At 47.5% G+C, this 16,738-nt stretch overlaps 2 protein-coding genes across 14 annotated transcripts; one reads left to right on the forward strand and one right to left on the reverse strand.

Annotated features, from left to right (window-relative positions):
* The first annotated feature begins 254 nt into the window (after window positions 1-254).
* LOC100121296 (TBC1 domain family member 7) lies at window positions 255-2,204 on the forward strand. Its single transcript, XM_001604849.6, has 5 exons — window positions 255-610; window positions 771-1,120; window positions 1,200-1,484; window positions 1,564-1,693; window positions 1,772-2,204. The coding sequence occupies exons 1-5, from the start codon at window positions 569-571 to the stop codon at window positions 1,883-1,885; spliced, it is 921 nt and encodes a 306-aa protein (XP_001604899.4). The 5' UTR covers window positions 255-568; the 3' UTR covers window positions 1,886-2,204.
* On the reverse strand, window positions 2,192-16,347 carry LOC100121315 (hippocampus abundant transcript 1 protein). 13 transcript variants are annotated; one of them, XM_032595906.1, is made up of 5 exons: window positions 15,911-16,347; window positions 7,783-8,184; window positions 6,906-7,706; window positions 6,666-6,801; window positions 2,192-6,189 (listed from the first exon to the last, which is right to left on the reverse strand). In XM_032595906.1, exons 1-5 carry the CDS (start codon window positions 16,034-16,036, stop codon window positions 6,083-6,085), a joined length of 1,572 nt encoding a protein of 523 aa, XP_032451797.1. In that variant the 5' UTR covers window positions 16,037-16,347; the 3' UTR covers window positions 2,192-6,082. The 13 variants fall into 13 exon arrangements, with proteins under 13 accessions (XP_032451797.1, XP_003425499.1, XP_032451795.1 ...); XM_003425451.5 differs by having other exon boundaries at window positions 6,597-6,801; window positions 15,911-16,339; XM_032595904.1 differs by having other exon boundaries at window positions 6,645-6,801; window positions 15,911-16,322.
* Window positions 16,348-16,738: the final 391 nt, after the last annotated feature.

Genomic DNA, 16,738 nt, shown 5'->3' on the forward strand with positions numbered 1-16,738 from the left:
TTAAGATTAAACGTGTGGTTGACTCTATGACATCTTTTTTTGTGGAATCGCATTGGAATTTATTTTATTTTAGATTTGAGTACGTGAGAAAATACGAATAAGTCTTGATTAATGTAACATAACGGATTCTCAGATATTATTCGAAGAAAAATACGCCGATCACGACCCGCACGTGTCGAGCGAGAACGTTGCAAATTTTAATTTCAAATAAGAACAATCTAATCGCACTTGGATGACTTTCCTGATTGATTTCCACATCAATGCTCTCAGATTGATTCTCCACGTGCAGCTTGTTATTCTCAGTTAATTTTTGTGAGGGTATTTTTTGCGAAATTTTTTGAACTGAAATTCTAGATGATAATTGATATTGAATTAGTTTTTAATGTTTCTATTTATTCTAAGAGAACAAAATCGAAGTTTGCGTGCTTTTAGAATTGAATTTCCCGCTGGTAAAGTCGATTAGCAGACGACTTTGGCAAGTGGATTTGCGGCATATAACTCCATTGTTGCAATACATAACCTCTAGAACTTTATAAGTAGTTATAGAAGTCGGCTAAGTGAGTCAGAAATGATTGACGAACGAAATTTTAGATCCTCCTACTATGAAAAGGTAATTATTATATACCCTAAAGTTTTACCCACACGAGATTCTTTGCATTTATTTATCATTTGGATTGATCCAAAATTTTTTTTGTTCTTACACGCCATTCACTGTCGTATGAAATTTTATTGATTTACTAAATTTCCTAAATTGACATTCCCTTCTCAAGGTGGGGTTCAGAAGTGTCGAGGAGAAAAAATCTCTGGAAATGCTTCTTCGAGATCGACCATTTGACAAGGCAAAACTTAAGCAGTTCTGCCTGCGATTCACAGTGCCAGTGATTTACAGAAATTTACTATGGAAAATCTTGCTTGGCGTTATACCTGTGTATGAAGAAAGTCATGCTTTTGTCATGGCACAGAGAACTGCAGAATTTAAAGATCTGAGAAAAGCTCTGAAAGATGCTAAAATCACAGACGACACTACAAAACCCCATCAAATGTTTCTCATGATGTGGCTCTTGAGAACTAGGAGGGCCAAGATAGATATCAGTTCACAATTAGAAACTCAATTATTAAGGTAGAGTCTTTATTGATTATAGCTTTGATTCATTCATTTTGAGACTAGTGTCTCATAGAGAATATGTAATGCACTTCAGAGCAATGAGTAAAATGGCTGAAAGCCTCTGGAACATAAGCGATGCTGACCATGAACAAGATAAACTTGTTGACGTGTATTGGATCCTTAGTGGATTCCTAGACCAGGTACAGAAATTCAGCACAGAAGTTGGACGACTGCAAGAATGTACCTGTTCAATGCTAGAGAGAGAAGACAAGGAACTCTATAATCATCTAATAAATATAGAATCTCTGCAGACTTTGCCTTTCGAGCTATGGTTTCACTCATGTTTTGCTGGAACCATAAGCGATGGCTCAATAACCAAGTAAGTAATGGTAGATCTTGAATGTATACTGAAAAATAGATAAGCATATCATTGAATTCACTTTTTCTATCAAATACAGGATTTGGGATAAGATAGCTGTAGGAGCTTACAGAATCTTAATTTTTGTAGCAATTGTCATGTTGACTACAATAAGACGTTGTATCTTAAGGTGTGATACCTTGGATAAAGTATTGGAAGCTATCAATAACGTGCGTATTTTTTTGCAAATATGAATCATAGATTCCGAGATTAAAAATAACACGAAAATAAAACGTTCGACATTACAGATAACCGAGGAAATTTCGGAAGTCATTGTAAACAAAGCGATAGAAGGCTGGCAGCAAAGTGGTTCAGCGATGCTGACGTCACAGAATCCGGCGCCCTATACGCAAAACACGTGAAAAGATGCCTTCAAGTTGCTGTGATAATTTTGTGAATTATCTTGTACATAAATTACGATCTAATATATACACACAATGTTTCGTTTCATTTAGAATCGCGTGCTAAGATTTGAGATCGTAGGATTAGACTTTTTTTATACGAGAAACGCGAACAACATCATGAATATCAACTCAATTCGTTATTAGTACGTTGAATATTGTGTACTAAGTTCTTCTGATTGGGAAATGAAAATTATTTATTTTTGTACGCCATGTATATTATGCGAATTAGTGAAGAGGAGCAAGGAATAAAAGCATCGAGGTGTCTTTATCTTAAAAATAATCGATTTTTATTTAATGCATCCATCATCTCATACATTTACATTATACAACCCAACACAGGGAGTCGAGCCTCTGTCCATATTCGTCGAGTGTCTCTCGTGTGTTCTTAATGTCTCGCCGCAGTATGCTCTCTTTTATGATACAACTGTCCCACATGTATATTATACTGCATACAAATATAAATTACTCGGTAGTCTCCTAAGAGTAAATGACACAAAACGAAGTCGCACGAATATACGTTCACTCTGCACTTCGCGCACATAATCGCCTCGCACCTCTACCTTGCGAAATCATAAGGGAACGAATTACAATCTTTGGCTTCCTCCGGAGATCCTTTAACGCCTGCTTATCATTCCTATGCTCTTCGAGCTTCGCTCGCTACGACACTATACCACCACCCTCTCGTCCCTTAAAATCAATCAACTATATGAATGTAAATGTCTGCGATCGTTCGGTTATTACATCTTGAATTCGTAGTTAATCATGCGTATGCGTTTTTTGTTTTTATTACAAAAAAGAAAATCAGAGATCGGTGTATAGGTACAGGCGCGTACATACTTTCTGCTGTCAAGTTCGTCGACGCTTACGACCGAGTCTCGCATTATATACCCGATGACTCGCGCGAGTCTTGCTGATGACGCACGAGTCTTTTGACACAACAGAGAGATAGAGAGATAGCGGACAGAGGTGCGCGTGTACAACAGAGAACGCTAACGAAGTGAGGAGTTAGAATAAGCGTACATGACATCGCTTTGGCAATGCGAAAATTAGTCGAGCTTTACATATACCTCGCGTCTCCTCGAGATTACGTGCATATATGTTTCGAGGAGGAGAACGCACACGATCGCGCGGGTTTGTACTCTCGGAATTTTGTGATTAGCCGTGGAAAAATTGAGACAGGTTCGGTGCGAGATCTCGAGAGAGAGAGAGTGTGTGTGTGTGTGTGTGTGTGTGTGAGTAGAGAAGTTGCTTTGAAACTTTAACAAAAATTAAAAAATTTCGATGATACACAAGTCGTGCGTTGGAAGTCTTTTAAAATTTTGTCGAAATATCGATTACCTTAACGTATTTCGTGAAAATTCCAAAAGTTTGTGGTTAAATTGTAAATTAACAGCGCCAGAATTGGGTATCGTTCCGATGTTTGCATCAACTTGTAAATGATTCTACAATCATATCGTTTGTATCGAAGTTTTGAAGTATCGAAAAGTAACGCATACATTCATTCGCAACAAGCAAAAACTGCGACAATGGTTGTGCAGATCTTCCGCGTTACAGTAGAATGAAAGAACGCTCGCGCAGGAGTACAATAATTTCGCACGCTAACTTATCAAGAAAATCGTACGCAAACGAGTGTCATATGCACAGGTGTAGGTGTGATACATGTTGTATCCTTTATTGCTCCGACTAAAAATGGACACTCGGCTAAAGACATCAAACGGACGTCGCACGCCCATAACAAATTCGCCTCCGTGTATGTATACTTCGATCATTACTCGTATAATGTTTTTTTTTTTTCATAATTTTACTTTTTTAATAATTAGTTTTGCTTTTCTAAAAAGAAGTAACGCTCTCTCTTACGTAAGTCGTACCTTAATACAGCCTCTGCAGTGCGAAAAGTATCGCGCGTAGAAAAGAAAGAAGATGAGAGGAATACATGTACACTATTTATACAGTCTCGCGGGCAGCATGAAAGACCTGCCGTCGTCGAGCTCGACGAGGCTGTTCGTCGAAACGAGAAAAGTGAGAATTCTATACAAAAGGAAAATCCAAAGTATAAGCTTCATTAAATCTAATCTTAACGAGAATTCCAAAACTCATTGGAATATATTTATATAAATTGGATAACTAATTTTTTTTTTTTTTAATTGATAATCTTATTTTTTTATTTTTCGTATTTTTCAACCGTAACTTATAGAATTACACTTCTCAACTGACTCGTGGTCCGTGGATTTTCGCGGCGAGGCGAACCGAATGTTCTTCGTAAAAGTGTAAATGCAAACAACAAAGCAACGCTGACAAAAAACTCGGATTCCTACAGGAAAAATTATCACCACGACGTAGGAAAGAAAAGCTATCGCGACGTCGACGCGGAAATCGACGGACCATTCGAGAGAATGATTCGCAACGCATCTCTTAATACAAGAAAACAAAAATCGAATCACTGACTGGCGAAACAACGGGCAACTTGAATAGAACGCCTTTTCGTCTGCGCCAACGAAGCACGATAGAGAGAGAAAGAGAGAGAGAGAGAAAGTATCTTTAATAATAAAGTCCTACAACGGATCGTCGTCGGGAGTTGTGGAGGAAGAAAACCGTGCGTGCCTAAGAAAAAAAGAAGAATACTGGTCGCATAACTCTCCTCTACTGCCTCGGCGCCTTTTGTGCTCTCGGCAAGCTTATTAAAATAGTTTATTTTACTTTTTTATCACTCGAGTGTGTGTTTGTGTGTTTCGTGTGACTGCGTGTCCAAGTGTGTCTGTAAGTCTGTTTGTGTTCGTATGCATCCACATATGCCAGGTGAACCGAAGCGAGTTTTAATTTTCTGCCTTGTGCGACGTCCACGCGATGCGTCGCACTTGCTATTAAAGGTGCGTTGGTCGTCTTCAGTTAAACATCGAGAAAAAGGTGGGAAAAGAAACCGGAAAAATTCGCTGTGCTGACAAACATTTTTGTTATCACGTCGTTATTTTTGTTGTTTGTTTCGTCGCAGAGAGATATTCTCGTATCAAACTTTCTAATCGTCTTAAATGATTTATATAAAACTTTAACATAGTTAAGCTAACTTGTAACATTTATAATCGTAATGTATACGTTTACTTTTTCTCGTATATATTGTGTAAAAGGTCAATTTGCTTATACGTAAAAGCGGAAATTGTCGCGATATTCTCTCGATAGCCGGATGATTGTCGAAAGAGAATCCCAACCGAAGACGGCCAACTGCGCGCACTACCCACTAGTTAAACAACTCTTCTATGATTTTTTTTTTCGATTTTTCTTAAATTATTTTTCATCTTTATTCACAACCTAACGATATATTTCTGGTTTGTTTAGCGGTTCGACTCGTCGTCTGCCGTGGAATCGAGAAAATTTGCCGAGTCGCTCTCTATAGGGAGGCGTTTATTAGTTTATGTACCTCGAAGCAGAAGACAGAGTCTGTTTTCGTGTGCGTGCGCACGTGGCAACGACGCTGCGGACGAGTCAATGAAACCGTCGGATCGATCGAGTACTCGGCCGCGTCGAATTCTAACTTTGCGAATTACCTAAACACCGTCCGACGCAGCCAGCAGCGCAGCGCTCGATCGAGCTCGCAATTTTTAAGTACTTCTTGCGTCCAAATCATATAAGTTCAGATTTAAAATTTCGCGCTTGCGGCAGTCGGCGAATATAAAAATAAAAATGTTTGGTTAGTTTCTTTTTACAGATGTCCGCGTGTCCTCGTTGACTCGTCGTGCAGTTGTAGCGTGCGAGGTCAGCCTCGCCAGCCGCGTGCGTGAATGTATGTGTGTGTGTGTGTGTGTATATAACGCGTGACGATAATGCGCGGTTCCACCGGTGGATCAGTCGAGCAGCGTATAACACTATGTGTTTTCTCGTTGGGCATACTCTCTTGTGTGAGTGTGTCTGTATAGTTGAATGCGTGTCCGTGTTTTCGTTCTGCTTAAACATTTGTCTGTTAAAATTTCATTTATTATTTCGATTCTCCTCGTCGTGGGGCTCGCTGCAGCGGTAAGTTTAAAAGCTTCCTCGGTCGGTCGGCTCGCGCGGGCCGCCCTGTGCGCCGTCGTCCTCCGTCCGCTATAGCAGCAGCGGCAGCAGGAGCAGCGTCGTCGTCTTTTTGTGCCTGGCTTGCTGGCGCCTTCCGGCTTGGCTCGTCGGTTAGAGCGCCGCCGAGTTGCAGTTGTCGACTAGTGGCGACAGGGGCCCGACCTTACCTCTGCCGCTGCTTATCCTATCGGTCTCGTAGTGAACATCTAGCGAGAGGCCTGTGGAGAAAGGCTCGATTAGACAGGGCTCTTTTTGCTCCCGTCTTTCGCGCGCGGAAAAAGGTTCGCAGCGGGAACGTTTTTCCCGAGCGCCGAACGATACGTCCCACACACGTTATCGAATCATCAGTTCACGACAAACAGTGACGGATATAGAAAGCACACAGAGAAGCGAGAAACACTCTGCTGCTGATAGAGATAAAGCTCGTAAGACAGTACAAGAGTACAACAGCGATCGCATGCTCGTAATATTTCGGAAGTCGGAATGCATCGCAAACATGCTGCTCTCGCGCGTGTAATTAATATCGAAAGAAGAAGAAGAAGAAGAAGAGAGTTGTTATAGAGATATAGAGAGTCGATGCAGCAGCCGTGTTGTTTTAATGACTATTATTCGTTTTGAGACCCACCACCAGGATTATCCTTGTCAGTTTGTGTGGTGGTAAGTTGTAACGTACATTTTTGATATGCGTATTTACCGGAAGGCCTCCGGGAGGTAGAAGAATGATGTAGCTGCCCCGTTATCATCGGAGTCGCTTCGGGGATAAAAGCAGCTACCAGTAGCGCGCAAATGACCAATAATGCACCGAATACAAAGGGAGGTCCTGGCACCAGCTGCAAAGAATAGAGAGTCGTTCGTTGATACAGATCGAGATCATCCTATTAATTGAAGATTAAAGAAGATTAAAGAAGCTGGGGGGGGGGGGGGCGACACGCACCAGTACCTGAGGCATGACATCGAGATGCGTGGCAGTTCCCGTGTTATTGTTCTCGTCGAGGAGCGGCGGCTTGAGGGGCAGCGAGGGCGTCTTCTCGTTGAGGTCTACGTGGAACAGGTAGAATATGACGCCGAACATGGCGGGCCCGAGGCCGTTGCAGAGGCCGCGCATGCCGGTGACCATGCCCTGGGCCAGGCCCTGCTTGTCCGCGTCCGAGTGCATGGAGACGAAGGCCGAGATCGCCGGGTAGGTGATGGAGGAGATCGAGGCGAGGACGCCGGCGGCCCACATCATCCAGGTCTGCGAGCCGAAGCCGTACCACATGAGCTGGAGCAGCTCGAAGAGGAGGCCCAGCATGATGGTGTGCTTGCCGCCGAGGGTGCGCATCAGCGGGCCCAGGAGGATCTGGGCGATGACGCTGAGGATGCCGACGACGGCGATGAAGATCGCGACCATCGTCGCGGAGAAGCCCATGGCGAGCTTGAGGTACACGAAGATGCAGCTGTACTGGCCGGCCTCGGGCAGGTAGCTCAGGAACACGGTGACGCACAGCATCAGTACCGTGTGGTCTTTACCGACCTTGCCGAGCGCGGCGAAGGGGTCGGCCTGCTCCCAGGATATGGGCGCCGGCGGCCGGGCCTTCTCCGGCAGGCTCTCCGGCACCGCGACCAGGATGAAGAAGACGTCGAGGATGGCGATGGCCGTCGCCAGGGCGACCACCACGTTCTCCCCGTAGGTCGTCATCGTGAAGGCGCCCATGGCCGGGCTGATGACCATGCTGGCGGCGAACGTCGCCGAGACCTGCAACCGTTTTTCTCCAATTATAATCGCTCGTATGATCAGCGCGAGTCAAGTGGCGGAGGGAAAAGATACCGACCCGCCCGTAGGCCTTGGACCGCTGGCTCTCCTCGGTGATGTCGGCCACGTAGGCGAAGACGACGGAGAAGGTGCAGGCGAAGACGCCGCTTATCGATATCATGGCGAAGAACCACCAGGTGTTGATGCTCATGAGCGGTATGGGGGCGCAGGTGAAGGCCACCGTGATCAGCAGGAAGAACTTGCGGCCCCAGACGTCCGAGAGGGCGCCGATCAACGGCGCCGAGAGGAACGAGAGGATGCCCTTGATGCCCATTATCAGGCCGTTCATGAGGAACGTGTGGTCCGGGAAGGTCTCGTTCAGCACCGAGATCACCGGCATCGTCAGCAGGCCCCAGGCGAAGAACTCCAGGAATATGACGACCAGCGCGTGGTACACCGACGCCTCTCCCACGCCCGATGTCTGAAAAGAGGAAACATTTTCACACGTTATTTAGTTTTACGTTACTCGTTATTTCTCTCTTGGCCTCCTCTCTCCGCTCCTCGCGAGCTTAATTATAGACCCGTCTTTTTATAGACCCGCTTCGTTCAGTTATACGAGTATGTACAAGTAGAGGGACTGCGCTTTCGCGTCGGGGAGGATCTCTCCGGGGCTGAGCGATCGCGCGCTCGAAATGCAAATCGATCCAAGTATCGATATAAGCGCGACACAATGCGCGGAGTCTCTCACTTGACCCAGAGCCGGCGCTGCTCATTCACTGCGGAGCAACAACTGCTGCTCTCGCAGTTCCGGGCCCTCGGCCTCTCCCTCCCGCGCGAGCCTTCGGAATATCGAGCCGCATATACGGCCTGCAGCGGCAGGCTTTCTATTTCCCTCGGATCTAACGCGACTGACACGGTTAAACTCGCGCACACCTACCGCGGCGGCACCTACGGACCGAAGGGGGTAGCTAGAGGCGGGCTGACCTTGAGATGCTGGTAGCATCTCTGGGCGAGCGATCGGCTGGGACTGGCGGGCAGAGCTCGCGGCTGGGGCTCCTGCTGGTGCAGCTCCGAGCAGGAGGGGCCGAGGGCCTCCGCGTCGAGGCTAGTCGCTCCGGGGGTCATGGCCCCGCAGCAACGAGGCCCCGCGCTCACTTGAACCGCTCCATGCTGCAGCAGCAGCCCGCGACGGATCTAGCTGCGCTGATCGCTGCCCCGCGCGGTCCTCCTCCTCCTCCTCGCTGCCGGCGCTGCTGCTCCTGCTCCTGCTGTCGTCCTCCGCCTCGTCGTCAACAACCTCTTGCGATGTTGCTGCTGCCGCGGCAGCTGCTTCCCCATCGTCGTCCACTAGCTCTCGGTCGAGTCGACGCGCGCGGCAACACGTCTGCAGAGTATGTACTGTATGTTACGCTCTTCTCTCTCACTCGCTCTATCGCAGCATCACTCGCGTCGGCGCAGGGCCGTCCACCTCCAGCTGCTGCTGCTGCTGCTGCTGCTGCAGCCCAGTCGACGGCGCATCCCCCGCGACGGCCTCGGCTCCTCGGCTCGACGATCCCTCTGCGCACTCTGCACCCCCGCACTTTGCACCGTTTCAGCGACTACACCGAGAGGACAACGGCGACGGGGACGATGCTGCGCTGTACTGCGCCCGCGACTCTGTCCGACTGGCACGAGCTCTCGCGCTCGATTATCTCGACAGACTGCTGCGCGCGTGTGCACGGATTTCTCTCTCCCGCGGCTCGCGCGCAGTCGCAAGAGAGGCTCATCTGCGGGGCGGAGCGCGCGCACCTTGAGCGCCGCCGTCAATGTCACGGTTCTCCCTCTCTTCCCTGCACGCACGGACTCTCCGGGAATTCCCCGGATGATCCGCGATGCCGTTGCCGAGCGCGTTTTCGTTACATCGCGGAGGGAAGACGGGCACGAAGAGCGACGCTGTTTGGGCGAAGGAGAGAGAGAGAGAGAGGGAGAGAGGGAGAGATGCCCGTGTGCCGCATTGCCACCACCATCTGATTCTCGTGCGGGGGTGGGAAAGCTCGCGTCCACTACGCGCAAGCGCACGACTCCCCTCGAGCGAAAGACTCTGCTGCTGCTGCTGCTGCTGCTGCTGCTGCTGCATCCGGACGCGTGTGCGCGTTAATGAATGAATGAATGGAGCGCTGATATAAAACGCACTTTGTTTCGGGGAAATTCATGAATCTCACAGCTTTCTTTTCGCGAAGGAGAGAAAGTCGCGCGGGAGCTTCTTGCTGATGATGGATCGAGAGCCTGGAGTGTAATTACGCCGGCGTAATCATCAATGTCACTGTCATCGATGTATGACACGCCGAGTTCCTGGCATTATTACCGGCACTTAGTAAACGGCCGCCGTCGTGGGATGCGCGTACGCGTATAATGCGCTATCACGGCGCGCGCTGATCTCTCTCGGTGAGCGATACACTATAGCTATAGCGCATTGATTGCCGCGTAGAAGGTCGACGTATCGGCGCTCTGATGGGGCTATTCCGGGAGAGATAGCTCTCGGGGTTAATGCGATTGTTACGCTATCCTCGAAATTCGATACTGGATTTCTCATTTTCATTTTCAGTATTCAACATCCATAGTTTCGTGGGAAACTAATTGCACCAAATCAAGCTCGATTTTTTAATTCGTTATCGCGTATCTACACGCCGCTGCTTTCTGTCGTTGCAAATTCAAACCGACCACGAGATGCAAGTTTTTTTTTCCGCGAGAAATATTGCCGCAGGTTTCATCAGTCGGATTCGAATCGAGCCAATAAATTACACGCCAACGTACAAAGCGATCAAATTTAGAGAATTCCGAGCGCGCTATTTACTGCAGCCGCGAGGAACTTGGCATTGAAACACATTCCCCACACTTCGATTTAAACTTTCGTAATTACAATAATTAGCCCCGCAGCCGAGCGAACTCCGCAAAAAAAAAACGTGTGTACGTGTGCAACGTCGGTTCGACGAGTATTATTATTCCTATATTGCAAACGCATGCAAGTTCGCGAAAAAAAAAAAAATAAATTCCCGACTATATCAAGCTATCAAGCGATTTATGAGCGACATATTACGTCACGCAAAATCCGAGTTTCGTGCAGCGCCGACTAAAAATACCGCGTTCACCAGGCTCGAGAGACACGAACCTACAAATTGTGTCTGCAATGCTCGAAAATCCAATGCATCGTGTAAATAAAAAAAATGTTGCTACAGGCTCGAACTTGGCACCGGAGGGGCACACAGAGCTGAAAGTTTCTAATCTATTTTTGGTCCATCAATCCTAATAGAGCCTCTCGAAATCTTCCATGCACGGCGCGCGCGTGCAACGAATTTCAAGAGACTATAGACCTCTGTATAGAAGCAAAACAAACAATACCTCTTCTTCTTCTTCTTCTTCCTCCTCGAGTTTTTTCAAATGCCAATTCCTCCTGTTATCGCGACGCGGAGAGGATTTTCTTATGTGGCACGCGTACGGTTATGTCTTTATCCATAAATTAATTACGCGGAGAGAAGACGGGGACGTGTATGCGCTCGCGAGCTTTCGCAGCCGGCGCTATAAAAATCAATAGCAATAAAAGCAATGTCAGTTCAATGGTGTCAGGGACGGCTGGCGGTGTATTTTTTCTTTACTTTTCTTTCCGAGCGCCGCACACGGCGCTTCAATTTCAGTTTTTTTTTTCGACATCATCGTCACGCTCTCGAGAAGCTTTGGACACGAGAGAATCCCCCGAATCCGGGTTAAGGCGGTTGTGTCGCAGTTGAAAAGTTAAACGCTGAAATTTCAGAGGCTTCCGAGCGTCCGGCTAATTCAATGACGGTTGAAAAAATATTTCCCCCCGCGACTGTATCTGAAAAAGAGGCCATTTAGCGCAAGTTCATTTATCCAACGCGTTAACGTTCGCACAGGAGAGCGATAAGACCCGCGTGTTTAAAGGAAGCTTCCGAAATATTCTTTGTCTCGCGCAGAGGTGACATACGCGTACAGAAGAGAGGCGAGCAGAGTTTCGTAAGCAGCAACATGCATGCAGCGTGTTCTATATAGTGGATCGTCCGAGTGACCCAATTTCCGCGACGACGCGGTCCTGCACGCGCGCCTAGTGTATCGGCTTTTTTCAACTCGACGAGCCGAAGAAATGGGAGACAAATGGGCTATGCTGCTCTGCTTGTTTTCTATTGACCGACGATGCGCTCTCTCGTGCTAATAGACGCTGATTTTCTCTCTCCGAGGTCGGAGATTCGTTAACGTGTATTTTTCAATTCACGAGCTTCCAAGCTAAGAACGTCGACGATATCCCTTCCTTATCGGCGCCGATTTTTTTCCATTAAAAATTCCAGAGAAACATTCCCCGAGACAACCGAGGTGACTCATCGAGTTGAGAAAAGGCCAATAATACGAAGCACCGCTACGAAGAGTGAAAAACATCGCGATATATAGAAGAGCGGATAAAAGAAGTCACGACAAACGCATCCACGCGCTCCAATGATCCTTGACGTCTCCGCATCAGCGGCGGCAAATTGCCGGCAATTGGCCCCTGCCATAGCTGTGCTGCAGAACTCGACGCTCTCTCGCACATACTGACTCGCACGCGCGACGAGAAAGCTCTCTCAGAGGAGGGAGCCAGAGGCGCTGCTCCGAGCGCGGGGGAGAAGCTAATAACCTCCGCGTTGAGCTCTAGCTACACCGCTGCTGCTGCTGCTGATGCTGGGATGAGAGAGAGTTGGGCTTGTTAGAGAACGTTTTTTATTTTTATCTCTCTCGGTTCGATGCGCTACGAATTTGTGAGAAATTAGCGAGAAAGAGAGAAGTGGACTTGTCTATAGAATTGCCATTGGAAAAACCACCGAGTTTTTTTTCCCTCTCCGACGTGAAAGGCGGAAGGATCGATTCACACGCGTACACACGGCCCGGAAACGTTCTCGCGACACAAAGTACGGATGTACAATGGGACGATGATTGACTACAAAGCGCTGATGCTTTTTTATTATTCACGCGGAAATTCGCGGCATCGATTTTTCAGCCGCTGCAGGTTTCGAGCTTTCGTTCTTTTTTTTTTTTTTCTGTTCAAACTTATCCAAAACCGAGACGTCTGCGTAGCAGGGAAGAGCCGAATTAGCCTATCGCAATTAGCGGCGAGAGATAATAGATGAACGAGGCATTGTGTACACGGAGGAGAGAGAGCGCGTAAATAGATAAAGCCCGAGAGCGTGGCTAGACGATGCGGTGCCGATAACTCTATACTCTGCTCTTTTTCTTCTTCTTCTTCGATATCAGCTGTTTTTAGAACTCACGATAAAGCCGAGTTGATTGCTATGTGCGTTTCTGAGCCCCTCTCGCGCTTTAACGATTAATTCCCGGGCAAATTTGGTTATCTATAGTTGCCGTTCCATGCTAATCTCGTCTCTCTTCTGCCGCTGTATAGTGGCGAAGAAAGTTCCTCGTGATTCCGCGGAAACAATGCTCCCAATTTGTCGTTCTCTCTCCCGCGCGGATGTGTAGTAATTTCGAAGCTGGCAACTTGTCAACTACTCCGATTTGTAACTTTTCATTTTTTCCCTCTGCTTCTGATAATGTGTGTATACGAGGATTTTTCGCTTCGAAAAGTTACTCGGCCATTTGTTTGGAGATGAGTTATTCCGGGGATCCGAACAATTCGGCGAGTTTCGGTGTTCTATTTATTAGACAATTTTTTTTTTTTTTTTTTTTAATTTTCGGAAATCCCGAACTCCGTGGGATTCCACGTCTACGCATTGCTCTCGAGAAGGCGGTTAAAATCTAGAAAGCCGAAGCGCGGAATGATAAGCAAGCGCGGGCCGTATAATACGAATTCAAGTCACTTGCGCGTACATATCCAGGTATAAACACACACACAGAGAGAGAGAGAGAGAGAGAGAGAGAGAGAGAGACGAGGAGGCGGACATGCTCGCCTTGACGATCGGAGCCGTTCGTGCACAAGTCGTAGAGCGATAAGGTGCACAGGTATGGGACACGTAACTTCGTAGAACCGCCCGCTGGGAACGGAAGAGGGGACGAGGCGCGCGACTACGTCAAGTGCGGGGGGAGATACTGATTAGAGGCTAATCTGCATTTTCGTCACGAGTTTGCCGGCCTCCTGCTTTTTTTCTCTTCAATTTTCCGTAATTGGCTTTTCGTTGTACTTCTTCAATTCGTAAAATTCTTCTGTAAACTTAATCTACTCCGTTATCAATGTTTTCACGCGGCTAGATATAATACAAGCTATATTAACTAGCAAAAAATGTTGGCGCTATCGCGAGCCGAGAGAGAGAGAGAGAGAGTATTTATACGCGAGATCGGGAAAAGGACGTTCTAATTGATTTTTCGTAGAAGATAAGGCATTATAGCCAAAGTCGGAAACGTCAAGTCGCTGCCAATCAGCCCCTAAAATCGATGATCGCAAACATACAAACAAATTCACCTCGATCATCTCGCATATTTTTAGACGGCTCATCGAAAATCGGTCGCGAACTCCCTCGACCTACACTGCACCTGCAGCAGCAGCAGCAGCAGCGAAAGATCACGACAAAGGCTCGTTCCTTCCACAGCGTTTCGGTCGCGCTCGGCGGCATTAATCACGAGGGCGTTGACTCCTCGCGATCTATAAAGCGCAGTCGCTCTCGAGCTAAGCGACTCTCTGTTTCGACGATTGGCTATCGATTATTAGAGGCGAATCAATCGACGCCCGATGGAAAATCCTTGAGGGAAACGAGTTCTGATTATTCGAAAGTCATACACGCGTTATAGATGCAATAATTTGAAATGATAATTTTGACCGTTATCGAAGGTGAATGCGCGTCTTATAAAAAGCCAAGCTCTCGGGCTCAACTTTCCAAGAAGAAGAAGCACGAATATATAGAGAGACCCATGCAAGCGCCTGCAGCGCTTTTTCGGCATTAGAAGCCTCGCGCTTTTTTGTCCACGTCTACTATATTTAAGTGACACGCGCGCGCCGTGCGACGATTCTCTCGCCTTATAGCCGAGATTACGTCAACGCGCGGCGGCAGCAGCAGCAGCAGCTGGATAACCGTCGCCGAGTCTCGAAAGCCCGAATCGAGAGCTTAATCATCGCGCGTATATCCTCTCCCGTCCTTGCTTTCTCAGATGTATGTGGAACGAATGCGAATATCTGCCGTGTCCGTCCCTCTCCTATACCGATCTTCGTCGATGCTCCATCAGAAGATGAGGAGAACCAGTTTTGGAGAGTCTAGGCACGTGTATGACCGCTCTCTAGCTGGATTTATTTGAATATTCCGATGCTCCAAGGCGTTTTTTATTTTTGGGAGGAGTAACGTCGAATGGAGAGATGTGTGGACACATTTGCAGCGAAGAAGGTCCTCGGAGGAACAAGCTGCTACACCTGTGCAAGCTTTATTATGCTGCTATCGAGTTGGAACTCGTGGGTACAAGACACTGGGCAAAAACAGAAAAGATGATTCAATCTATCTTTTTATCAATGTGTACGATAGCTGACACGTCACTTTGCGAACACAGGAACAAAGAATTTGCCTTCTTCGCACCTCTTTGCTGCAAATGAGCACTATGTGGATCGTCGAATATGAAACAGTTCACGAACAAGCTTTTTGTCAAATGAACAATCGAGCCAAGCAGTACACTCCCAAATAGTAGCAGAGAAGTGTTCACCGATGGAAAAGAAATGCCATTTCCAGACACTGTTTGATCAAGATAGCCACTTATCTACCATCTCTTTGACTATTTATTTTGCAAGCGAGACTAAATTTTCCCTCACCAAGCAGTTGCGAATATTGTTGAACAAAATTTGTTATCTCCATGCTTCCCGCTACATTAACAGCAAACTAATCCAAGATAATGATTACTTTCTGATAATGCCTGCCACATCCGACTGATTTGAGATAATACCAGCCAGTGCTTTAATCCGAGCATTTGATATGTTGCTTGACTCTGTCAAGTGGCAAAGGAGTTCGCTTGCTGCATAGCGAGCAGGATCAGGGATGCATCCTTGCAACCTCCCTGGAGCCCTGGCCCAGAGCTAACGGAGCCAGGGCTCCGGCCAGAGACCAGAGGCCCGAGAGCAGCAAAGACACATCCAATTAGGCGGCTCGCAGAAACGGGTCAAGTGGGCATAAACGCACACACAAAGAGGAGACAGAAAGAGAGAGAGAAAGAGAAAGATAGAGTAGAAATTTAGTAGAGCTGGCTATAGTCAGTACCGTGATGACTCCGTCCTTCATGATGGTCTTGCGGCTGCGGATGATCATGCCGACGACCTTCTTCGAGACCTTGGCTGGCATGCTCACGCACTGGGCGCAGAGACTCTTGCGCTTCTTGAGTTTCATTCAAGGCTCTCTGCTGCTACGGCGGCGATCATACACAGACACACTGCGGCCACACTAACGATAGGCTCTCTTTCTCTCGGTTGGCTGAACTCGTCGCGGTGAGCTTTCGCGCGGCTCCGTTAACCGGGCATCTCTCCTCGCGGACACATCAGGCCCCGGGCCTTTGTCTCGTCGACGAACGCGCCCTAGGAGAGCTCGACGGGAGCGTATATAGTCTGAGAATGACACCTAACCTCACTTTCGCGCGCGCAAAGGCCCCCGTCCACTGCAGCAGCTGCTACTGCCGCCACCAGCCGCGCCGCCGCCGATCATCAGTGGGGATTCCGTGTAGTGTGTGGATTGCGGCCTGGCGCTGTCCTTCTCTCTCTCTCTCTCGCTCGCGCGACTATTATGCTGCTTTCGGCTTTTCCCATTTGTTATCTCCGAGAGAGAAAGAGAGAGACTGGCGCATTGTGTTGTCGGGCTCCACGATGCGGATGTGTTGTGTTACCTATACCTGCGCTTTGTGGAGTTTTTACTTTTGGGACTCAACATTTTTTTCCTCTCGACTCTCGAAAAGTTCCCACTTCGTTAATTTGTCTCCTCCAAATGCGGGCGGAATAAATGTTGATTTTTGCTAAAAATGAAACCAAATTTTAAAATAATAATTGGATAATAATAAGCATTTTTCTGGGAATTTAAAAGGCATGGCTTGAGCCGGAG

The sequence above is a fragment of the Nasonia vitripennis genome, chromosome 1 (assembly GCF_009193385.2).
Source record: "Nasonia vitripennis strain AsymCx chromosome 1, Nvit_psr_1.1, whole genome shotgun sequence".
Lineage (NCBI taxonomy): Eukaryota > Metazoa > Arthropoda > Insecta > Hymenoptera > Pteromalidae > Nasonia > Nasonia vitripennis.